This window comes from Equus asinus, chromosome 2 (genome assembly GCF_041296235.1).
Source record: "Equus asinus isolate D_3611 breed Donkey chromosome 2, EquAss-T2T_v2, whole genome shotgun sequence".
Taxonomy (NCBI): domain Eukaryota; kingdom Metazoa; phylum Chordata; class Mammalia; order Perissodactyla; family Equidae; genus Equus; species Equus asinus.
This window is the reverse complement of record NC_091791.1, coordinates 2,695,017-2,720,551: the sequence shown is the minus strand read 5'-3', so window position 1 is coordinate 2,720,551 and position 25,535 is coordinate 2,695,017. Positions and strand designations below refer to the sequence as shown.

General features: G+C 51.3%; 1 protein-coding gene across 1 annotated transcript in view; it reads right to left on the bottom strand.

Annotated features, from left to right (window-relative positions):
• TCERG1L (transcription elongation regulator 1 like) overlaps nt 1–25,535 on the bottom strand; it is a 223,160-nt gene that overhangs the window by 18,606 nt on the left and 179,019 nt on the right. Inside the window, exons 8-9 of the mRNA XM_070504502.1 lie at nt 24,581–24,650; nt 3,416–3,560 (exon numbers count right to left, since the gene is read on the bottom strand). Coding sequence (XP_070360603.1) covers nt 3,416–3,560; nt 24,581–24,650 — 215 coding nt within the window. The remainder of the gene's footprint in view (nt 1–3,415; nt 3,561–24,580; nt 24,651–25,535) is intronic.

Genomic DNA, 25,535 nt, shown 5'->3' with positions numbered 1-25,535 from the left:
CATTGTGGTTTGTCTAGTTAAAAAAAAAATAAAAACAAACCCTTCCATGAGCCATTGCTTACATATTACAAAACCACAAACCGAAGGCCTGTTCCTAATCCATCATCCCCACAGAATACCCCAAACTAAGCCCTTTAAAACTATCAGAAAGACACAGGACCCAGCTTCATCACTCCGTAAGTACATGAATTTCTGAACTGACGCATTGAACAAATGCAATAAAAAATCGTATTAATCGCTCAGTCCATGAAAAAAGTGACCTTTCTGGGCCTCATTTTTAAGCAACTAGAAATCTTATGGGCTTAGCTATCAAATTCTCATGAGCACAAGTAACTTATGAAATCTGCTGGCCTGTTTTATAAAGTCAAGAAGTCATAAATGGTGGCTTTGCTTTATAATATGGGCAGTAAATTCAGAGTGGTCGTTTCTATTCATGAGCTGCGTGTGGGCTTCTTCTGGAATCCTCCTAAGATGGAGTGAGGCTGCACCCCAGGCTCTTTCTCCCGGGGGACTCAGAACAGTAGGGGCGGTGCTCCTCGTTTCCGGGTTGTTCTTGCCAATTCCCATATATATAAGACCCTCAGATATAAGAGTCTAAGGCTGAAAGGAATCACCCTCCTCAGTGAGGCAAGAATGCACAGAGAATCTCATTAGTAAAACCAAGGCCCTTGGGATGACCTCGAGAGGCCACGCAGATGTGGCCACCAGCGCCCTGGGGAGAGAAAGGGCTCTCCCAGTAGCCCTCGCCACCGACGCAGGCCCGTGTAATGCTGTGTTGGTAAAGTGTTTCCACAACAAAGAGATGGAAAACTTAGACAGGAATGAGATGAAATGAACGCTTGCTTATCTTTCTCCAATGTTTACAAGGCCCTCACGTCTCACCGAGACAGATCACGTCTCCTGCTGGGGAGTTCAACCAGAACAGCCTAGCTGGGTCTACGCAGACACTCAGAATTACATAGGTATCTGCACTGTCTTTGCAATCAGAAGAGGTGCATGCACTAAAAGTGGAGAACATCCTGCGTGTCGACAGAGAGCTAACAGACCACGGCGACCAAACTCAGAGCATGCACCTCCCAGGTTTCCAGAGGAGAGGGGTCCTTGCCTTGGCACCTTTGCGGGGACAGGACTCTGCTCTGTCGCATTTGCATGTGCAATGCCCTAAGCTCTGTCCTGCGGTTGCCCTGGGCACCGGGAGCAGAGGGAGAGGCGATGGAACTGCAGCTGGTACGGAAGATAAACCCTGTCTCAGGCTCTGCTGGCCTGCTCTGGGGTCAGTGCTGGGCTGGGTCAGAGGGCACATGTGGCAAGACCGGAGCCTGTTCTCGGAGCTGCATCTACAGGGACGCTGAGGGAATCTGGGAATCCTTGAGCGTTACTGTGAATCCAAAGGAGCATCAGAAAGTCCGCCCCTCCAGGAGCTATGGCCTCGCATAACTCTGGCAACGTGGCAGGGACACAGAGCCGTCGTGTGCCATCCTATGTCAGCCAGGGCAGGGTGGCAGGCAGAGGCAAAGGGACCCTGTCCCAAGAGTGGAAGGAGGGTCAAGGTGTGGGTGAGAGAGTTCAGGGCAGCCACCAGGGGTTGTGACCAGTGGTGACATTGGGTACAAGCCTCCAGGACCATGAGGTCAGTCTGAGGGCCACAGAACGAGCAACCCTGTAGGGTGGCAGTGATGGGTCTCAAGGCAGTAAGTGCACTGCTGGCACCTTCCCGGGATGCCTGGAGAAAGGGCATGGAGACAGCGGACCCATTTCTCTGCTTAGGAACATGAAAGGCCAGAACAGCATGGAGCACACCCATCCTGATGCTCCCTGGAGCCCTCTCTCTCTGGTGTGGGACTCAGCACCCGAGGGGTGAATGGGTTTTATTGGCTTGTCTGTCTGGCTTTGTAGTGGGAGAAGTGGAGCAGAGAGGTGATGGAACTAGCTGGGGGCAGAGCAAAGGGCAGAGGGAGAGCTGGGCCTGGCACCGGGCTTGGCTGCCTGCTCCGTCCGCAGTCCACGGTGCAGTCCCAGCGGGCCTGACAGAGCGCACATCACACAGGGGAGGAGCCCGCTGCTTCCCCGGCCGTTCCACACTGAGGATTAGTTTAATCCAGTCATTCCCGTGGCTTGAAAAACAAGCATTTGCACGGGGCGGGATTACAGTCATTTTCAAAACCCAATTTTAGCCTAATAAATATAAGTTTTTTTAAATAATCTTTTTGAAAAGCGTGCCTTCCATCTATACCAGCGACTATTCCTGCATGCGCACGTGTGCTCACGGCGTTCCCTCTCTTGCACTTCTGTGTTTCTTGGTACGTGCTAATTTAGGCTTAACCCACTGCATCGTAATTTAAGTTCACAAGTCCACTTCTCCTCCCGTCTCTTGCGCCAAAGGCTGTATTTTAGTTCTGAGTGAGTGACGAGATAGGTGAAGCGATGTGTGTATTAAAACTCATGGTGCAGGGACCATCGCCTCCCTCTCGATAGTTCTCAAGAGCTGGGACTGTCTCAGGCTCCCTGTACCCCCAGGGCCATGCCCTGCCCACAGCTGGTTCTCCAGCCCTGACTCTGAGGAGCCCCGCCCAGACCCCCTCCTCTGGGGGGAGATGGGGTCTCCACAGGCAGCCTCCTCGTTCTCTCTTCCTTACGCCTGAGCCTCAGTTCCCAGCTGCACCTGCTGTTGGGAGGGCAGGCCCAGGAGCAGGGGCCGGTGGGTCGGGGTGCGGTGCAGACTGCAGGGGGAATTGGCTTTCGAACTCCCAAGGTCATTTACAGGGTTCGTTATAATTTTCACGATACACGTAGCTTCCATTACTGCCTCCTGAGTTCAGTCTCATCTTATGAAGAAACCCGACTGGGCCAAGCTATTGTATCTGGCTCATTTTACACCCAAAAGCCAAAGCAGGAAACGAAAGTCGTTGGAAGGAGATTTGATTACAAAATGTTCCTTTCCCCCTAAATTCGAACTTAGATTCAGAAGTCAACTACAACTAAGAGATCCTAATTTGATTAAAAAGAGGTGGCCTAATCCACAGGTGTGAAAGTCTTCCTGAGTGAGAAAACCACAGGGGACGTCCCTCTGGGACGCATGGGCCCCGAATCCTGGCCGGGCTCCAGCAGGCATCTGACCGTGACTGCCACGCGTTCCCTGTACCGGTCCCGGCTCACCGCCCCTTCCAGGAGACCCACCCCTGTTCAGGGCTCAGAGGCCAAGAAAGCTGCCCGGACGCCCCCACATCCTCTCCTTTCTCCATTAAGACAAGAAGCAGGGCTCCTCTCATGTTGCTGGGCCTCAAATCCTGTGACACCTGAATTTCCCCCAGCCTGACCCCAAGAGCGCAGTGAGGAAGCAGAAGTGTCCCTCGGGTCTTGGGGACGATGACTTGGTCCCGGCTTCCGAGGGGCCGTCATCTGCACAGGTCCTTACCCCTCTCTCCAGGAGCATGTCTCTGAAGTGGGTCACCCGCTCCTCCAGGGGCAGGAGGATCTGGGGTGGCGGCGTCTTGGCAACTTTGTCCTCTTTCTCCGCCTCCTCTGCCTCCTCTGGCCCAGGACTCTCGCGGCCTTCCGTCCTTCAGGGAACAAGACACAGAGTTAACCAACCACGCTCTGGAGACCCACTGCTTTTCGGTGCAACCTTTAACACTCTCCAGGGAGCTGAGAAGCAAAGGTACTTTGAAACGTTTTCAAGCCTGGTGCAGTCAGCCCAGCGAAGTGGGAGGCAGAGACGCTTGCTCTTGGGATACAAACTGCTTTGGCGGGGTGCACCTGGGGGCTGACTGCACTGGGGCGGCCAGGGCCACCAGGGAAGGAAGCCGAGGGTGAGCACTCCCTGCCTGGAGACAGTCCTCACGGGGCACGGGAGCAAGCCTTCCCATTTGAGCAAATCTTTGGACCTCATAACTGATTCCATTCTTTTAGAAAGACCTTCCTTTTGGACAAATTATGGAAGATGGTTACAAGAAGAACTATTCTATCAACACTCAGGGGACAGAAAACTTTATCCTGAGGTCTAATCGAAAAGGGAGATTGTAGTGACAATGGGGGACATTGGGACCCTGCCATAGGTGGTCTGCACAGGGAATGGTGGAAAGTTGGACCACAGGGAGCCCTGGAGATGTTCCCTCCCCCAGTACAGGGGTGGCCACAGCCAAGGCCCAGGACACAACGGGGGACCAGTAGGAGCAGGCACAAGGCAGGCTTGGTGCCAGTGGGGGCACAGGGGGAGGGACCCATAAGCTGACTGCACCAGGCTGGGCAGCTGGAAGGAAGGGAGAGGCCCGCTCTTATTAAGCACCAAATCCATAATGCCTTGCATTATGTTATTTACCTGGCCATTTGCTAGATCTCTTTATGATGCTATACCTTATTCTAGAAGCATCTGGAAACTTCCTTCTAACACATCTTGACAGTTGCTGCTGGATGAAAACATTTGGCCAAATTCAAACACTTACTCTTATGCCCGCCCCTCCTCTGCCCCAACCTGGTCCTGCCTGGGAGCAGGGTCCACCAGCTGCCACCCCTGTCCCCTCTGATGCACCCTGTTCCCGGCCGTGATGCACAGACCTGACCTACACCAGCCTGGGAGGCAGCCCCACTCTAACCGAATGATCCCTCTGCTGGGCCTGCTCCTGGCCTGGCCCTGCCCTACATTCCTCCATTGTCAGGTTCCATGCCCGGTGACTTCAACAAGGACAGGTACAAATCCATTCTCTCATCATTGCCATCATCATCAGATCACTGGTTTCAGAGAGCCTTCACTTTCTGATGCCACTGAGGTCAACCGAGGCTGACCATCATAAAGAGAAGGGCCCTCAAAAGCAGGTGACATCCTGCCTCCTGCATTCTAGACATCCTAAGTGCCAGGAGGTCCTGCAACAGCAGGGAACATGCATCTAAAAAGTGCCAGGCTCCAGGCCTCTTTGCAGAAGGAGCCTCACCCGGGAGTGGGGCAGTTAAACTCGCTCACACCATCCGTGTCGGGGCTTTCAGACATACGTCTGGCACGGTGCTCTCATGCAGGGTGACTTTGCTCCTGGGGACGTTTGGCAGCATCTGGAGACATTGGTGGTTATCTCCACTGAGGAGGTGCTGCCAGCACGGAAGAGGAGAGGCCAGGGATGCTGCAAACGCCCTGCAGTGCACAGGGCAGACCCCAGGATTACCGGGGCAAGTCTGCACAACTTCCGCATTTGCCGGGGAGGAGATGGGGCCACTCAAGGTCGTACCATCACTTAGTGGCCAGGACCAGGCCAGTCCCCACCTCCTGATGCCCACTAAGCACTTGGCTTTTCCATCACTGTCTGTCCACTGTATTACCGTGGAAATACGTTAGTTACCAATTTAATATGTGTGCAAATATACAACGTTCTACGTTAAACCAGGGTTTTCACTCACCAGGCTTGTAATATGGATTAATCCAGCCTAACCCAACACGTGCAAAGGGAAAAAAAGCCCTCATTCAGCCCATCGGGGAATCTTACTTATGGACCAACTATTTGAGGAGAACTTACATTGTCTGCTTCTTATGCGAATATGTGGAATTTTGAAAAAAGAAAATTAGCAGTGGATTTGCAATTGTATGATATTCCAAAGGTTATAATTAGGGTTTCTTTGTAATAGATTTTCATTAGTTAAAAATAGAAGTGTGGAAACAGGAAGAGTATTGTTGTAACTTGAAATAAGACTAATAGGAGCGTCGTAAGCTCAGTGATGATCGTGTCTTACAGCTTATTCAACAAAATCTTCTGCTCAGAACCACTGGATGCCTTCCAGACTGTGAAGCCATCGGTTCAATTAGAGCTGGTCAAAAGCAAATGCAAATTTGCTAAATATACTTCTAATATTCTTATGGCTGAATGATTTTGGAACCCTTAACAGAAGTAAATTTTAATACTTTTAATAAAACTAGCTCAAGCCAAAACTGTACGAGGACGAGAGTTTGTGGCCCCATGGGTACACAGACTGGGGACCACGGCCTTGCTAGCTGTGTTGAGGGGAAAGGCCTCTCGTCAGGAAACAGTTTCACCGCACGGCAGATGCTTCACTAGGGTCACGCACTATGTGGGAAATTTCCAAGGTCAGTTGTACGGATGGAGAGGGGCTTGGTGTTGTCCAGCCTTTCTCCAAGGTTGGGGCCCCCAAGTGTGGGGCTGCAGCTCGGGGTCTCTTCCTTCTGAAGGGCAGCATGCTCCCTGCCTCTGTCCCCCAGCCTGTTGGAGACATTATGGTGATCCTGCCCCCTGGAGCACAGGGGCTCTCCTCCCCGGTTCTGCCCTGGTCTCAGCCCTCTGACGGCTGCTGGGCATGGCCAGCTGACCCGCTAGTCACGTGGGTGCATGTGCACACGCTCATCCATCTGGTGGGGTAAGCCCACAGCCCGTGTGCGAGGGCAGCAGACTATCTGGTACAGTGCGCTAGACCAGACTTGGTGAGACAGGATCCTAAACACCAAGTCCAGTCGCTATTTTCCTTTTCTAGTCAACAAAATTTAATTAGTTTACCTGGGGTGGAGGGGACTCAGGCTGCTGGACTTGGCACGTCTGCTGTGAGCCCGGGCCCCTCTCAGCTGCACAGACACGCCTCTTCCCAACCCCCAGTCTCTCAGCGGGGCCAGCCTGAGGTCGGGATGGTCACCCCAGCAATGAAGTTACAACCACGGAACAGCTGCATATTACAGTTCAAAAGAGACTGGCTTATTAGTGTTCTGTGAGAGAGACGGAGACCAAGCTTCAGGAGACTGCGGTTTTCACACCTGGTGCACAGTGGGGAGGTGTATTTCTCAGCGAGTCTGAGGCACCTGCCCGTTGACTCAGGCATCGATATACAAGTGTCATCGCATCACCCATGTGGGTGGAAGCTCAGATTGTGGAGCTGGATGGATCAAGCTCCAAACCTCAATTTTAGGCAAGTATGCTGAGGTCTGTACACCTCAGTGTCCTCATGTGGGCGACCATGGGGTTGATGTGAGGGTTCAAAGAGATAATCTAGATTAATCCCTCAGGACGACTCCTCACTCAGTGTGCTCCCACTCTCCCTCCTTCCTTCCCTTCTCCCCTCCTTCCTTCCCTTCTCCCCTCCTTCCTTCCTTCCTCCCCTCCTTCCCTCCTAACATGATCATTTGGCAGACTTTGCAGAAGTAGCAGACATTCAGTCTGACCGTTGCTCAAGTGCAGAGCATGAGGAGAGAGGAGAAATAAACACCGACGCAGGATGAGACAGGAGACTGCCGCCGTGGTGACTCCATCTTATCTACAGAAAATGCCCACTTCTGAGTGACCACCTGGCTCAGGAGAAGATTCCAAGCATGGATACATGGGGCTTAAGGTGCTTCTGAGCCTCCAGGTGAGGACAGTTTGCTGTAAAACGTTGAGTGAATTATGGAAGCTCTCCGGATCTTACTTTTGGTAAAACGCGTGATTCAGACAAGATGATCTTGCAATGGCTCAAAGCACTGCAATTCTGGGACGTAAGTGTGATCCTGATCATTTCCTCCTGTTGAAATATTTAAACATCTTGATTCTGCCATGATCTTATTAGCTCTGCCTTCCAATTTTGCACTTCCTGTAAATTTGATAAACAGGCCTCCTGTGTCTTCATCCAACTTGTTCATAAAAATGTTCAGCAGAAAATGCCAAAGGCAGATGCCTCTGGCAAGTCCCCCCAGCTTCAACCCTGCAGGCGACAGTGCACTCCCCAGCACGGGTGATGGGCAAAGAGATGAGCAGTCACAGTGACAGATACGTCAGCCAGTCCTCGCCTGCCTCCCATGGTATCTCTGTCTCCCGGTGCCTCAGCCACCACTGTCTGGGGTCCCCACCAGTGGCTGGCCTGTGGTGGATCCTAGGCAATGCAGCCCCTGATAAGTAGGGCCGCTGAGTGACTTCGGCTTTGTTTAAACCCACACTCTGTCCCTCCCTGTCCCTTAGGCCAGCTCCCTGGGGGGAGGGCAGCTTGGATGGCATTTCTTCTTGACCCATCAATTGTCAATGATCACTCAGGGCCCCCGAGCTGCCAGCCCCTGAGGGCCCGTTAGCAATGCAGTGTGCTGGCAAGAGTGGTCCTGTGAGATAATGAAGAACAGATCTGGTCTTTGTCCCCAGTTCCCAGCACAGAGCTTCACACACTAGAATTTCTCAACTGATAGTGGCATCTTTGTTAAGGAGCCCTACCTGGCCACATCTGAGTTTATGCTAACAAAGTGACTCTGGATGGGCCTTTAGGTAGTTTCAAAGGAGGGGCCCCACCCACCAGAAACACCAGCCCTGTGACTACAGGGCTGGAAGTGTCAGCCTCACCCCCCAACCCTCAGGAAGGGGATAGGGCTGGAGACTGAGTTCAATCACAAGACCAGTGACTCAATCAGGCCTGGGTGATGACACTTTGATGAAATCTCTGGACAATGCCGGGCTGGGGAGCTTCCTGGCTGGTGAGCACATTGATGGAACAGGAGGGAGACACCCTGACTCCACGGGGACAGAGGTTCCTATGCTTGGGACCTCTCTAGACCCACCCTGTGTGTCTCTTCCATCCGGCTGTTCCTGAGTTGTACCCTTTGTAAGGAAACTGTCGTCTTCAGTCTAGCGCTCTCCGGAGCTCTGTTACCAAAACAGAAGGGAGCCAAGGAAGATAGAAGTGTGAGGGGCCTGGGGCCCCACTTGCGGCTGGTGTCTGAAGTGGGGGCAGTCTTGTGGGACTGAGTCTTTCACCTGTGGGGTCTGCACTGACTCTGGGTGGTCGGTATCAGAACTAAATTGTAGGATACCAGGTCAGCGTCAGAAAATTGCTGTCAGACGGTAGTCCCATTCATGTTCCAATTCCATCCAGCAGGCGTTCCTGGGGTCGGTGTGTGGCCCTCATTGGCCGGGGCAGCCTGCGCAGCTCCAAGCCTCCTGAGTTCATTCACCCCCACTCACTGACACTGCCACGAGGTTGTAGGGCTCAGCCAGGATCACCGACATGGAAGGGTTTGTGAGGGGCGCTTGTGTCCCCCTTAGCACACATCTGCTGGTGTCTGCAGGGGGATACAAGGCCCCTGCCATCAGGGCTCACCTGCTCACAGGAGGGACTGAGAGTAACAAAGAATCAACCCTATGAAACAAGCAAATGAGGCAGTGTGTTCAAAGATGTCACTGTTCAGGAAGTTTAACAACAAACAAACCCGGGTGAGGGTAGGGTCTGGGGCCATCACGGGGCAGGCCAGACATGGGATGTCCCTGGGGGTCAGGGCAGCCTCCTAGAAAAGGGTGCCCAAGAGCAAATCCTGGAGGGAGGTGAAGATGCCTCATGCACATTTGAGAGAAGAGCATTCTAGGCCCAGGGCTGAGCTGTGCAGAGGCCCTAAGTTGGACATCTAGAACGTTCCAGAGGCAGCTACCAGGAGGCCAGTGGGGCATGAGCACAGGGTGAGGGGGCAGCGCTCAGAGGACAGAGAGGGGCCAGGACCCTCGGATCTCCTCAGCCACAGGAGGGACATGGCCTGTAACCCCGCGTGAAATGGGAGCCCCAGAGGGTTTGGGGTAGAGCGGCAAGTCCTGCGGTCCCCACTACCCTGACTCCTGAGTCGTCACTGTCTCTGCTCCTCCGTCTGTCTCCTTGGCCAGGGACTCCCCTATGTGTGAGATTCGGAGATGGCTCCCAGCAGTACTCCCGGGAACCCACAGCAGGCGCAGGCTTCCCTGCCATGCGCTACATCTGGGGCACATGGTCATGTATCTTCAAGTCCTCACAGAGCTGAGGCCCGCCGGCCTGCATCTTCCCAACATGCTTCAGAAACGTCTTCCTGGACATGAAATGATTCCTGAATGCCTATTTCCTTGATGTGCTTTTCAAAATTATTCATTATCCCAGGTGGGGCATGCGATGACGGATGCCGCCTGAAGGGAAGGATGGCATTAATGTGGAAAGCAAATGCGACAAGATCCTGCATCCTTCATGGAAGCTCTCAGGAGAGCATTAGTGACGTGAGTATCTCTCATTGCCTTACAGACAGAGCCCCTTCTTTTCCCTGGCCCGCTGACATTGCAAGGTCAATGCAGGTTTACGTGTGATGCTGTGACCCTAGTTCCTGTCTGGCCATCCCGTCTGTGCATCTGGGCCCTGACGTATCTCCAAGCCTGTGTGGTAGGGGCTCCATGACCAGGCTCCACGCTGTGGATGCCTGTCTAAGCAGCACTGGCATTCTATTCCCTCCCTTCTTCCCTCCCAAATGCAGCTCAGTTCGCCGTCCCCTGAGCGCCATCACAACACCGGGAGCAGCCCTCGCTCCACGTCAGTGTCCACTCCAGGCCAGATGCTCTGCTGGCCCTTGCGGCCGTTCCTCGTGGGCTGCACAGCACAGCCAGCAGGGCAGCGCTGGAGGCAATTATTAATAACAGCACGTTTTCTCATCCCACGCTCACCAATCTCTCTGTGGGACGTGCTTGCGTTACTCCCACTTCACAGATGGAGAACTGAGGTTGAGAGGGCAGGCCCCTTGCCCGAGATCACACAGACTGTGACATCTGTAGGTTCCAGCCACACTTCCCTTCCGTCACAAGTCTCCCACATTCCAGACATGGAGCTGCGTCCTCAGACTCTACAAGGCGGGCCTGGCGGCAGAACCTGCACTCCAGGGCGCCTGCGTCAGCCTCCGAGGGCTGCTGTGACAAATGCCTCCGAGTGCCAAGCCTGAACAGCAGAAATGTGCTGTCTCAGTCTGGAGACAGAAGTCCAAGACCAGGAGTCGGCAGGGCTGGTTCCTTCGGAAGCTGGAAGCTGGGAGGGAGAATCTGGTCCCGGCCTCTCCCCCAGGTGCTGGGGGTTTGCTGGCAATCCGTGGGGTTCCTTGGCTTGTAGACGCATCACCCTGATCTCTGCCTTCATCTTCCACAGGGTTCTCTCCCTGTGCGTGTGTCTGGGTGCAGAGTTCCTCTTTTATAAGGACACCAGTCATACTGGATTAGCACCCACCCTCATGAACTCATCTTAAGTAATTACAGCTGCGAGGACCCTATTTCCACATAAGGTGCATTCTGAGGTTCCGGGGACTATGACCCCACCTTATCAATTTTGAGGGGATACAATTAAGCCCACAACAAGGTCTATCCTCATTGGAAAAGCAAGTGCCATGTCCCCAAGGAGGAGTGTCCCCAACTTTTGTCATCATGAGTGGCAATGACAGCAGGCAGGGAGGAAATCAGGCACCGGGTTTCCCTGGGTGTGAAGCAGAGGACTGACATTTCCAGCCCAGTCCAGGGAGCCTGCCACCAACCTCACACTCCTCGGAGTGACCATCCAGACTCACGGGGTTTTTTCTGGAACATTCACATTGGGCTTGTGCAGAGAAGTCTCAACTCCACAGGACCGACCTCTGTCTGCCCACAGCCCACCTGGGGTGTTTCCTGAGTTCCTCTGTGGTGGCATCATCCCAGGGTCAGTGAGCAGCTGCACCCTCTCCCCATGTCCACAGGACGCAACATCAACCAGCCTGGCAGAAGGACCACGTGTGTCCTTCTAGATCCTTGTCTTCCACCAACCGGGTCTGCACACCTCATACCCTCATCTCGGTGCTGTTCTCACAACGCTTCTTCCCCTGGCACTCTGCCTGCCCCTGTCCACTCCTGCATTTGGTCACCTGGGTACCTGGCCATCCCCCTGGGAGGTGGTGCCCCACCCCGAGGGACTGAGTCGTTTTCTCCCATGAGCTCCTAGAGCGTGGTGTTCCTGCCTCGGCGGGCAAGACACAGGATGTTTTGTTAGAGCCGCTCTCGATCTGTGCCTGTAACACAGGGCAAGGCCCCGCAGGCAGCATCAGGGCTGGCTCACCCACTGTCTCCAGCACTGGCACTGTGCCTGGTGCACAGAAAGCAGTGGAGAAACGTTTATGGAATTAGACTGTATGGTTGAGTTTGTTCCTGGTGATTTCCTTGGAGACACATTAAAAGCAATGAGGCTCCAGGTCCCACTTTGTGAAGAGAAGAGCTTGCCACAGTCTTCCACCTCCTTGCAATGTCCCCATCCCAGCCTTGTCTTGGTGCTGCAGAATGGTGCCCTTCTGAGCAGGTCTCCCAGAACTTGTCTAGGATGTAATCAACACTGGTGTTTTTTTGTTTTTTGGGGGGTTTTTCTGGTGAGGAAGACTGGCCCTGAGCTAACATCCATTGCCAATCCTCCTCTTTTTTCGCTTGAGGAAGAGTAGACCTGAGCTAACATCTGTACCAGTCTTCCTCTATTTTGTATGTGGGATGCCTCCACAGCATGGCTGATGAGTGGAGTAGGTCCGCACCAGAAACCCACAAACCAGGGCTGCTGAAGTGGAATGCACGGAACTTTAACCACTCTGCCACGCGGCCGGCCCCTGTAATTGACACATTTTTGTAAGTGTTCTCAATGTGTGGCTGTCCTCACTGAACAGAGTTGTCAAATGAATCTACAAAGCAAGGTTATTTTTGTAAATGCTCTGTGGTTTGGTGTTTGCTGCTCCATGCAGCGCAGAGGAGCTGAGAGCATGACTCTAGGACTTGAGCAAGATTGGAACCCCCCACATGTCTCACGCTTACTGTCTGTCTGGATTTTCATTAATCTCTTCAAGTCCCAGCTTCTTTATCCTCAAAAGGAGAAGAAGGAGAAAGAAGGAGAAGATCATCTAACCGTAGGGTGACGTAAGGCGGTAGAGTGTCAGGCATTAATTAGAAGTTTGGTCTTGACAGACCTGCCGTTGAACCTGGACTCTCACATGGCCGTGCCCCCTGTTCAGCCTGGTGACGTCTCATCTTTTATTTGATTTAATGGATGGGGAGAACATTTTCTTTCTTTCGGCAAAGAGGGCTGGGAATTTATCATCCAAATACTGCCAGCCTGTAACTGCAGTGTTAGACACAACATTAAATTCTGCAGGAATCAAAGTTTCTGTGAATCTCTTTGCCTTGTGGGGCCTCAGACATTCTATCATATGGTTGGAACAAATGGTCCTTGTGTGAGGCAGACTTTGAAAGCCCTGTGTTCTCGAGTTTCTAGACTCAGTGCTGCAGTGTGGAAGTGTGCCTCTGGCTGCTGTCAGAAGACTGGCACATCATTCACAGTTGGCTCCGGGTCTGTCGGTGGGGCTGGGGTGCGGCGACACCAGCTCTGCCCGCACTGCCCTTCTCATGTGGATGGCTGGGATCTCAAGCCAATGGAGGCCTTGAGGAGGGTGCCTCCCCAGGATGGAGTCACAGCCACAGGAAAGATACTGGGTGTCAGGCCTTGGCACTGGCCCCGAGAAGATGGGGCAAGGAGCTGCGGGGGCTTAGCAGGAACAGCCGCTCCCTCCCCAGCATGCGGAGACAAGGCCTCTAGGATGGGCAGGGATAGGACATCTGCCTGGAGGGGCAGGACTTGGACTCCAGTTTGGAGCTTGGGCTGCTCTGTGATCTTGGGTACCTGTCCCCTAGCCATGGCCTCACTGATCCCCTGCTCTGCCTGACTGGCCGCTGACCACCTGGAAAACCTCCTCGTGCCCACTCCTGCCCTGCTTTCCTCACCCCTGCAGGTTTAGCTCTTATCCTGCCCTCTGACCTCAATGTGGGCAATACTTCTGGCCTGATGACACCTGACAAAGAAAGGCCTTGGGGACCGCCAAGGCCATTGCCAGCTCTACCGAGGCCAGGCAGACCCCCTCCCAGGCTGCATGACCACATTCATCCACGCCTTTCTGTCCACAAGGTTTGGCATGCCAATTATGAGCCAGGAATCATGCTGGATGGAGGGGATGGAATGAGACCACAGGATCAGGAGCTACAGCCATCCTGGACTTCCCATTGAGCTGATGGCCCAGCTGGCGAGGGCCTTTGGAAGGACTGAAGGGTCAGCCAGCTTCATGCTTATTTGTTGGCTCAGAGGCCACCCCTGCGTCTCAGAGGCTATGGTTCCCTCACTGATGGAGCAACTGTCGACAGGTGTTCTGCTGCTCATGGCAGATGGCCTCCTTCTGGGTGGGAGTGGAACCCCAGGGAGCATCTCAGACTCTCTGAGTCTCCAGAAACAGGTCAGTTTTGTTGTTGAAAGGGCAGGTCCTGACCAGAGTGCCTGCTTTAAGACACGGTGCTGTGAGGTGCCACGTCGGTCCTGTCTTCCATTGCCAGTCTCAGCTAAATCTGAAAGAACGCTCCAGTGATGAGGCAGCCCTCGAACACCACACCTGAATGTACCTGCACCTGTAACCGGTGCGGTGTCCTCATCTGGGAACTCACGCTGTGGTCGCAGAGCGCCCGCACCTGAGATCACACAGCGGCAGCACTGGCGATGCTAAGCCAGGTCCGGCCAGCGTCGGCTTCCCACTGCTCCTTTTGCTGGAGGTTTCCTGGCTGCACCTGCGAGGTCACCACGGGCTCAGTTCTGAGCATGTGCAGCTTGAGGATCCACCTGGGGGGAGCCCTCAGGTTGCAGTATTTGGGGTGCAGCTCGCAGAGGCTGCTTCATCATTATGTCACAACAACGACAACAAAACCATCGTCTGACTTCTACTTGCTGCCTCCAGGTGTCACTTTTGGGGACATTGGAGGAAACTTATCAGGCCAATCACATACAGCTTAGGATACAGGACTCTAAGGCATCCTAAGATTTAATACCAAAACAAACCTCATGACCCTAAATAAAGTAAAGGCAGAGGGAAGTTTTTCAGTCTCCCCAAATCCTTATAAAAGGCAGATGGAGCTATTCGAATAACAGAACAAAAAGCCCACAGACATCTCCACAAACTAAGGGGCAAGGCATCCCCGAGAACTCATGCTGTGAGTGGGTGCACCAGACCACGGACACCAGCAGATCCTTGGAGGATGGGTGACCGCCCGAGGAAGCAGAGAGCTGGAGGGGCACGTCCACGGCCCTTAGCCCAGTGAGCCCGTGACGGCCCCAGGTCAGGAGGCAGCCACGGGGCTGCAGCGGCTGAGGGGGCTGTGGGGGGCAGCCACCAAAGATTGAGGGGCCCTCAGGGATCCAAACTGCAGAGCAGCCAAGGTGGCCCAAGGAGGTTGGACAGGTGGGGCACCCAGGCCTGTGAACTGAGGGTCCCTTCCAGGATTAAACCTCGGAGAAATGCAAAGAGCAAGTGGCGTGAGCACAGTCCAAATGAGAGAGACATTGAGGAAAGGGAAGGGAAGACCCCCATAAATGTGAGGGAGCACCGTGGACAGGCCTCCAAACACAGGGCACATTCACAGTCCACGAGAGCAGGAGAAGAGGCGTCAGAGCCGGAAAACCAGGACCACCCCTCGGCCACCCTCCCCTTATCACTGTTCAATTTAAACTCCAACTACAGACAATGGTCACAGTCCAAATGCGCAGAGTCAGTAAGAGGAGAGTGAGGATAATGTCCCCACAGGCAGAAGGAAAGCGACAAGACAGCCCAAGACACCGATGAGAATATTAACCGACTATCTGAAAATGAGCTACAGTTTTCAAAGAAGATGGTAGATGCTGTAAAGTAAGAGCACGTGTCAGAGGAGACAAATTCAGGGGGAAATAAAGGATACGGGACCAGAGAAAGATTTGGAAAGACATCTGAGAAATCCAGGGAATTAGAAATAAGAGAAAAAAACCATTTTAGGAATGAAGAATAAACCAGAAGGTGCACGAACATGAGTCGAATAAATGCCATAGATAATGCCTCAAGGCTAATAACAGATGAGAAGGAGAGGAAAAATCGAAAAGCCATGAGGAAAAATATAAAAAGGATGCTGAAGAAAGTGACACAGAAGAAAAGCAAAGATGAACCAAACAGGAGACGTGGGGTCGCCAATAAGGAAACTCAAAGCAATGGGCTAGAACAAACACCAAAAAATAATTTTAAAAAATCTCCTTATATAAAAAAGATGTTCACCTACATTCGGAAAGGGTCCACCTCATATGTGGGATAAATAACCAATTAACTAAGGATCACCAAGACAGAGACACACACTCAGCTGTCTTTTAAAGGATCAAATTTATAACTACAATGGATCGAAGCACATTAACTATGCTCAAATCCCAGAATTCATCATGAATCCATCAACCTTGGAGGATGCTAGAGAACCAACACAATATTTTGAAAATCAATATTAAAGGGAAAGGATCACACATTTACCCTGTGTTTTCTATTTGAAGGGAAACAAACAGTTTATGAGGATGTTTCTTTTTATAAGAGTAGTCAAGCTAATAAATGCAAATGAAATCTAGGGTTAAAATATTAACATTTAAAGCTCCTTAAAGAAGTAGTGGATCTAAGAAAATCGCTAGCTTACATCACAAAAAGACGGACGACCAGCCATGCCACTCCTCCTGATGGACAGAGCTCAGTCCTGCCACGACATATTCTTGCCAAAACACTAGTCAAGTCTGAATCAGACACAGCCCCCTGATCTGACTACAGATTTACAGAAACTACAGGGGACAGAAGAACCCATCAAAGCAGCCCACAGGATTCAGTGACACCCAGACTAGGGGAAACTCTACAGATGAGAAGAAATTCTGATTTCTTTAAAAACAAATGAAGAAAAAAATACTGGAGTGGGAGAGGAAAAGCCTACAGATTCAAACAGACTTGGGGGAGAGACCAACAGAGTGCAATGTGCAAATGTAATTTGGATATTGATTTGAAAAGTAAAATCATGAGAGAAAATAAAAGAATGAAGGACATTTGAATAATGTCTGGGATGCTATGTGATAATATTAAGGAATTATTTTTGGTTTTTTAGTCTAACCGTGGCTATATTTTTTAAATCCTTATATTTTAGTCATGTGTCCTGAAGTATTTACAAATGAAACTTCTATGATATCTGGGGTTTGTTTAGAAACAATCTGAGTGAGAGAGGCATGAACTGGAGATGGACAACGTTGGACGTGAGATAATTGTAGAAGCTGGGAAATGTGCATGTGGGGGTTAAATATTCTGTTTCACTTTTTATATTGAACGTTTCCAAATTAAAAAGTTAAAAATAGGTAAATTGACCATGCCTTCTTAACTGGGTATAGTGGGTCATTTTCATTGCGTTAGGGCTTTTCCAGCACAGTGTCGGATAGCTGGATAAACATGGGGCCACCTCAAGCTGTCTGTCTTCCCTCCCATCATATTTTCACCTGTTTGCTTTACTAGAAATCACCTCAACTGGGCCTTTTGCATTTACCTAACCTGCACTTTCCTCTCGCACAATCATTTCACGTTGGCTTCTCTCCATCCTCAAGCCAAAGCTCTGACCCTAGTCCATCCGCTGCAGGACCAAATACACTGTTGGGGCAGCAAAGGTTGCCCTTCTGTCACTCAAACCATCTCCACCTGCCTCCATCACACTGAGCATTCCTTACCACAGAAGTAATCATCAGATACAACAGAGTCTGTCTACCACTTATCCTCAGTGTAGGGCAAGTACATTCTTTTTCATGGGAGACAAGAGGAAAAACTGCCTCAGATTGTTACACATTTATACCTCCAAAGCGTAATAAATGAGCCAAAATTCTTGACACTTGGCCTCGAGAAGAGGGTGGTGAGGTCGGTGTGAGATGTACTCTACCACTTGGCAACGTCTCTCTGTATCCCCGCAGGGACGCGCATCAAACCTGGCAGACCACAATCACACAAGAAACGAGGATTAACGATGAAATGGGAAGACTGCTGAGGATGGGCCTGCTTTCTGGAAGGAGACAGGTGGGGCATGCAGGCCGCACACTGTCCATCTTACCCGCCCTCAGGCACACCTGCGCAAAAAATTCCAGTGACTCAGAAAGTACATTTCCACTTCAAAAAGCTACAGTGATTTCAGAAATCCTAACTGTAACTTGAGTCCCCAGTTCCAGGTTTCTGATGTTGAGCTGCCCATCCCCATGGAAAAGTAAGCTGCATTTGGTGAGAAGCAAGAGTGGCAACACCTCTCAAGAGGGACAGCCACCCTGAGCACATGATGGTCAGCGGGATGGAAAGAGTTCTGAGCACAGGAAATTCCTCGCATTCCATTTAAAAGAGAAAGTTCTAAAGTCAGAATTTCAAAAAAGAATTGGAGATTAAAAGTGTCTTCTCCAGTCAAAGCCCATCTCCAGGACAGCTGGGTCTGAGCACAGGCAGGAGCAGCGCAGCCCTCAAGCAGAGAGGAGTGCACGGAAATCTCAGAGAGGGAGGCTCTCCGCCCGCCTGTGGCCTGTCTTACGGGGGGTAAGAGTGGCGGAGAAAGAGAAGGAGAGTATGAGACCAAGATCCTGCACGTCTCCTCCAGCTCCCTCTTTCTGGATTCCTCTTCTGCTCCCTTGAGAAGCCTGTCAAAATCCCATTTATTATTTAAGACTCAACTGACGCATCACCACCTGATGGCCTGACATTCAGGTGGCCTTGTGAAAAGTGGCCCAGCTGCTTTCTCGGGGGATGCAGCACAGATGGGGAAGCAACAGCTCTAGTTGGATGGGACTCCCTAAGACCTGACCCCTGGGTCCTCCCATATAGGGCAGAAACACATCAAACAGTAGCTGCTGCTCCTGTCATGCACCCAGAGACCCTGAGGAGAGGCCAGGCACCCACCAAGGGACCAGAATCGATCAGCATGCTGGCACCAGTGTGGGGGCAGCAGAAGGTCCCTGTGCCAAGTCAGGAGGAGGCTGCCACCCAGTCACGGTTTATCATAAGCTGGGGAGCTTTAGCAGAGTGGGAAGGCCAGATTGCAAGCTCAAGAACCAAGGGCCAGAATGGGAGTAGTGACACAGTGGGAAATAGGGCGGGAGAAGGAGCTATTTCTGCTACAGCAAGCTGGCATCAGGGTGCACAAAGCCCAGGAGAGAAGACAATTCACCCAAGGGTACTGCATCTCAGAGTGCTGGGGACGAGCACATCCTACTGTGACCATCTGACATAGTGTGAGCATCCCCTTCCTTCTGGGCTAGAGCTGCCAGAGACATGAAATGACATCCAATCGGCTGGGTGTCCCCGGGGTCCCACACACAACGGGTGGCAATACACAATGGGTTTGTTGAAAGAGAGGGCTTGTTAGATGGAGGAGGGGCAGGAACTCGTTCTAATCTGGGAATGTGGAGGTTTCTCTGTTCATCCATCTGCTTTGCCTGCCCTCCCCAGGCCATGACCTTTCGTGGAAAGGTTGAGCCTTCTTCTGCACAATCAACTCGCAGGAGATGTGGGCCTCACATTGTCCCAGATAGTTTCCACCCCACCAGACAAATGGGGGCCATGGGAAGCTCTCAGACATCTACAGCCTGGATCGCACTGGGAACCCTGCACACAATGCACTGCATACAGTAGGCGCTTTGCATTTGATGAACTAGTGGGCCAGAAGCTCAGGGTTGGAGGTGAAACAAGGTCTCTGATCTTTCCATTTGGGAGGCTTGCTGCTGCTCCACAGGCATGGAGAGGGACCTTCCTATGGGTCGGTGCCAGGTTGGACTTAGATGGTCATCCAGAGGCTGGGAAGGCCCCCAGGTGCCCCAGCAAACATTGGACACTTGGGCATGCTTTCGGCTGCATGAATGGACCCATCATGGATGAACATTCTGCAACAGGCCCCGTCTCTCAGGCAAAGGAGGACAGATCTATCCCAGACTGCCTGGTCTCATCTCAGAGTTCACGTGCCTGCTGTCAGCAAGCAGGATCCCCAGGAACACCTGGCTAGCCCTCCTTTGCACTTGCTGTGTGAAAATACGTGATGATAGCTGAATGTCAAGTGCTTACCGAACAGTGGAGTCACAGGGAGTGACAGGCAGGCTGACGGGTCTGAAAAAGAGCCAGTGACAAAAACTCTGAGGTCAAGGGCTCTAGAACCAATTCTAGATGGGCCTCCTGGTGGTCAGATTTCAGGTTTATCTCCATGTGAGTGGACAGCTTCGTGGAAACTGGAAAGGCAACTCTGCCTGTTCGACCAGACTCGAGGAATTAACACCTGCTGTGTCCACGTCTAGTATTCAAGCCTGTGATGGGATGCATGAGTCTCGTTATTAATGTTGATGTCTGGTCTCCCCTCTCAGAAAGACTTAAGTTTCATAATCCTTTCTGAAGAGAAAATAAATGCCAGAGGAGATCAATGTTTCAATCTAAGAAGATAAATTGAAACCCTCTGACAAAGCACTGCCCAGACCCTCAGTCCTCCCATAGGCAGGCATCAGGGAGGCATCCTGGGTACAGACTCAAGGCTTTTGCAGAGCCACAGGTTTCTATATGGAAGCAGCTGATCAACTAAAATCAAGAATTATGGACAAGGAGTAACTTAAAAGGTACGTGGGTGTTAACAATGTGTTTTCCATGCGTGTCAAAGAACACAAAGAGACATACGCTGTCCTAGCTTGTCCCCTGGAGAAGAAAACGAGACGCCAGTGCTGACGTTGGAATGTAGATTATTTGCTTGTTACCTAGGGACAAAGTAAAGATATAATCCCACAGCAATCTTAATTTAGAGTCTGCATATTATCTAGCGTTATCTTACAGCATTTCAAAGCAGCAATGCTCTTGCTTTCTCAATAGCTAATTTTTCCAGGATTCCAGAAGTGATGTATACAGAAAGGAGAGGGGCTCATCTCATACTTTGCGTGTGCAGACAGAGGCACGGCATGCTGGCCCCCCTTTCTGCACACACTCACCGCCTGTTTTACGTCTTTGCACCAGGGATCAGCAGCTTTTTGGTGTAAAAAGAGTATTTTCTTCTCCCACAGTTGACTCTATCTAGGTGTGGGCTTGACTTGAGGTCAGTCTCAGGGGTACTGGCTGTGAAATCTCCACACATTAAGTTGGGCTTTTGTTGTTTTTTGGCTGGTGGTGTTCTTCTTTGGTTGTAGAAGCACGCTCACTGCCCTCGGTTGCCCCCAGGTTGGGTGCAGAAAGGCAGGTAGACAGATCATAGCCTCGCTGCTCTGTGAGGACACCTCAGGGTCCTGTACCGGCATGCAGGATTGGGCTCCTGCCTCAGGCTACCCCAGAAGTCCTTAAAGACGCAGCCCTGTCCAGAAGACATGCTTTGGCCGTGCCTTGGCCACCTTGGTTTGCCAAGAGGAGAATAGTGGAGGACATATTTGGGGAAAGCAGAAGAATGACCCCAAGGTCACTTCTTGCTGGTTCTACACTCTTTGATCTCCAGCCAAAGCTGTATATGACCCTGAGGAAGCACCCTACTTGATGTTAAGAGTTGGTGGGACAAGATCAGCTTTACCACTTAGAGTCAAAGTCATAACTTGGCATCTCCAAAGTTTACAAATGGCCACAATAAACAATATTCCATGCCACGGGATTTATTTGGTCACCCACAATACAAAAAAATCTACACCAAATGTCACGGAATGTTTCCAAGGCTGTGGGGTCAATTATAACTGACAACACAAAAAAGCCATTTCCCTCTTTCATGCTATGGAAAGCCATAAATTTAGCAGAAACCCCCCTGCCCCCCAACTGGCAAAAGCTGGCACTTCGTGAAGGGGCTACAAGCCATACAGATTGCTGGCGAGTTCTTCTCCAACGTGTTTCGTGGATAATTTCATTCTGATTTTTAAACCAAATGACACACTCCTGTTGACTCCTTAAAGTAATTCAATTCAATTATTTGAAATAAATCCTAACTTCTTAAAATAGACAGCACATTTGAACTATAAAAAGATGTACACATGAGAAACTGGCAGAAGCCCCAGGCGCTGCACGAAAAGGGAAAAAGCAAACAATCAATTTTCCGGTCCCAGGGAAGATGTGTGACCGTGCATCACGAACGCATTCCATTAAATGGTAAATAACCAGCTATCTGAAACGGTACTCACCAGGTCTTTTAAAATATTTTAGTAATTTGAGAGCTTGTCATTGTGACATATTTCTCTTCCCAGGGAATTTTAGGAAAAGTATCATTTGGACCTGAATTATTTGCACGATTGATTTAATTCCATCTGCGTAAGAATGTTCAAAACGTGTGTGAATTGTGCCCGGCTACCCAAGAGATGCAAGGAGTAGAGAGTGATGTCCACACTAATCACCACAGCTCGTTTCCTTGTTTCTCAGATGTCATTAAACGACTGCTGCTGAGTCATACATGGCAAGAGGATTTTAAGTGCTTTTTGAGGAGGAAAAATTATGTTATTTATATAAAAAGGGTAGGTCAAAATGAACTGATTTCTGCAGGTTCTCTGGAAGCCTGTTGTCTTTCTATTTATGCCAGAGTCCACTAAATAAAAATACGCAAAATAAGCAGTTAGTTAGGAGCTTGAGGAATACTTGGAGTTTTTGACAATAACCTTCCCCAAATGGACAAATAATGTCAGGCCGGTGCTGGCTGTCCAGCCAGCCTGGGGGATTAGCTCTGAGCAAGAGACATGCAGATTCATGCTTGGAGGGAGCTTTGAAAAAAACGCACAAAAACGTGAAGCTTCCAAGCAGATGAGGCACAGTTTGTGTAAAGTACCTTGTAAACAAATGACTGGGACTCATGGAACATTCTAGATCCTAGATCTAGATCCAGTTACATAACCATTGTTGAAGCGTTTTCCTCCCAGATCAGTGGCAGAACAGAACCACCCATGACAGCAGCGCCTGAAGCGTGGAAGGGAGCCCAGGAGCCCAAGTGTTCTCCTCACACACAGAATCTGCAGGGCGGAAACGGCAGGGGAAACGCACCATCGCCAAACCCGGGGCAGCTTCACGCCCAACCTCGGTGTCTGCTCCAGAGTGAGTGTTCAGCCAGGGAGTCATTCAGTGAATGAAACCAAAGGGAACGTTTTCATGCAGACTCTTCAGAGTTTGAGGCCAGTTCCCCGGAAACAGGGATGAAATTGGGCGATGCAGGCAGACATCCTAGCCACTCTGGGTCCGACCAAACTTTCTCTCCTACACGAGTTCAAAATTCATCCAATCGTGGCTATATTTCCATTTCTCTTGTGCCTCGGGAAGCTCATCTTGTTTTTAAAATTATATTTACATATATATCCAGAGACCGACTGAGACTGGCTTAGCTGATGCTCACAGCCTGAACACAAGCATAAAGAGGCAGCTCTGGACTCTGTCCTGGAACCCTGGGCCCATCGAAGGCACGCCGTGTCCGTCCTCTGCAGCCCACACAAGTGTCCTTTGACACCCAAAAATGACTTTCTAAGAAGATTTGAGGGAACACAAACATAGAGGCCTGTGAGATTGGGTGGGGGGTTCCCTCCCTCCAGGGCCACAGGGAGCCCCTGGCCCTGTCAAATTGCAGCCCAGGGTCTCCTTCACTCCGGAAAGGAGACCCCTGCCTCCCGCTGGGAAGGCATCTCTGTCTTGGGGAACACTGCTTACCCTTCCTTGCATTGTTTCTGGAAAGTTCTGTGTATCTGCTTGTTACTTAAAATGATAACATGCCTGGGCCTTGGTCATCAGTTTTTAAAGGGGTACACAGTGGAAAAAGTCCCAAAGGTGTTGAAATAAAAGGACTTAATGAACAAACTCAGGTCTAATTCTATAGGTTCGTGGCTCCACGGGGGTACCTCTGAGAAGAGAGTCCACTCCTGTCTCCCCCTGTCAGGCCCCCACCGGCCCTGCGCCTTCTCCCTCCCCTCTCTCCCTCCCTCTCTCTCTCTCACTGCCTTTCACCTGGAAATCACAGAGTAAAGAGTGAAGAGGTGAGAATGGACACAGGTTCTGAGCCAAGATGGCATTCATTTCCCTTCATTACTGCAAACATTTGTTATTGCAAAAGTGATACTTCTTCTAAGGCACGTTGTTGCACAGAGCACACACACACAGCACTAACATTCTTGACAACTGCATTCAGATTCCTGCCGCAGGCCTGGGCTATCCCATGAGAGGGGCTGATGAGCGGGCGCCTGTACGGGACGGAATGCCCGCTGGGCTGGGATGAGGGCCAGTCCCGACAGGACGCCAGGCTCCATGAGAGCTCAGGAAGCGGCCTGTGACACTCCCTTCATATGGTCTTTTAGACAAACCCCACCAGAGGTGGGTGCCCAGAAACTACACCTTGCTTTCTGTCTCTCGCCTGCTGGGGAACTTGGACACACGGACCCCAAACTTCAGCCCTTTACGTGGAATTTGGTATGAAAGCAGCCACAGACTGGGGCCTATGGGAGGGGTTAAAGGGGTGGCAGTCATCCCCTGGCTTGCCAGGCAAGACGGGTCTCGCACCCACCACCATCAAACTCTGACGGAGAGCTTCCACTCCCCGATGCCACAGGCAGTCACCCAGCATCACTTCATTCGGGCGTCTCCTCAAGCTGCCACCAGAAGCTTCGGCAACCTCATTTTGCAGATGAGAAACCTGAGTTCACCGTGGAACTACTTTGCAAACAAGAGACAGAGCTGGAACCCCCAAGTCTGTCCCCTCATGCTGCACATGGCGCCCCCCGGGCACCTTGACGGCTGCTCTGTCCACTCCTTCAGGGCTCTGTTTGCAAGGCCAGGGCTGAGCGCATGGTCACCAGGGAGAGCAGGGACAGGGCGGGCGCTGCCCAGCGTCAGAGCTGCCCAGAGCCAGTGAGACACCAATGCACCGAGACACAGGGCCCCCAGAGCAGTCCCCAGCACGCCCGCCATCTGCTCGTGGTTCAATCAGTTTTTTGCTCAGTCAATAGAGTCAAAATGATCCCTTTTCTTTCTAAACCAACTAATTATCCTCTAAGGAAAGACACAAGAGGAAAGGACATTGACACCTACCGGTTCCTCTTGGTTTTCACATTGGGGTCTTCTCTGCTGTCTTCAGAGCTCAATCCATCGCTGGGCTCCGCTGAAAGAGAATCAAGTTAATGTGGCTGTAGTGTCCGCACCCATCACTCTGGTAAATCAGCAGGAAGTATTCACTTCCCAGCAGCCTCATCCCCAAATTAAGAAAACAGAGTTCCCTTAAAGAATGCTATCAAATCCTACTTACTGGCTTTCTCTCGGTACACTCCCTTTACACTTCAGAGAAGAGAAATCTGATGTTTTTTATGCAGGGAGGTCATCTCTAGCCACTGCCCATGGGAGGCTGCTAGACCTGCAGAGGATCTGGAGGATAGAGAACTGAAGGTGGGCACCCACCTGCCCCCTCCCCTTGTGCCTCAGGACGCAGGCCCTGGAAAAGCCCTCCTATTCCATGTCTGCCTTCACGTTCTTGCTGGCGGACAGTGAGACCCAGCTCCTCCTCTGTCCACTGCTATGAATAATCACACGTCTCCTGTGGGCACCTCACACTTCACTGCTGACTACGTGTCTACTTCAAAAAGCCAAATGGGTTTTGAAGACAGGTCCCCTATTTCCATCCTGAAGAGGTCGGTCCTGTAAATGTTTGATGAGCTTTCGAAATGAAAAAGTGAAAAGGTGCTTCGGTGTTTCATATTTGTCTCCAAAAGAGAAGGAGGAAAAATGAGCATAAAGATGGTTCTGGAGCATTATTATTTCAGTCCTGACAGGCTGAGTGATTTCTGCACGCTCCCCAGCATCACAACTGCCTCGTCGCCCTGCTTCTCATTCTGTGTCGCGTCCCCGGGAGACCGCCTTCTCACCATCACGCCCAGCATGGGCGCAGGGGCAGGGGCCTGGGCTCAGCAGAGCGTCCTGCATCCCCACCTGCTGCCTCTGCCTCCCTCGACTGCTTTGAATCGCGTCCTTCCTGAGGAGGGCTTGTAATGAG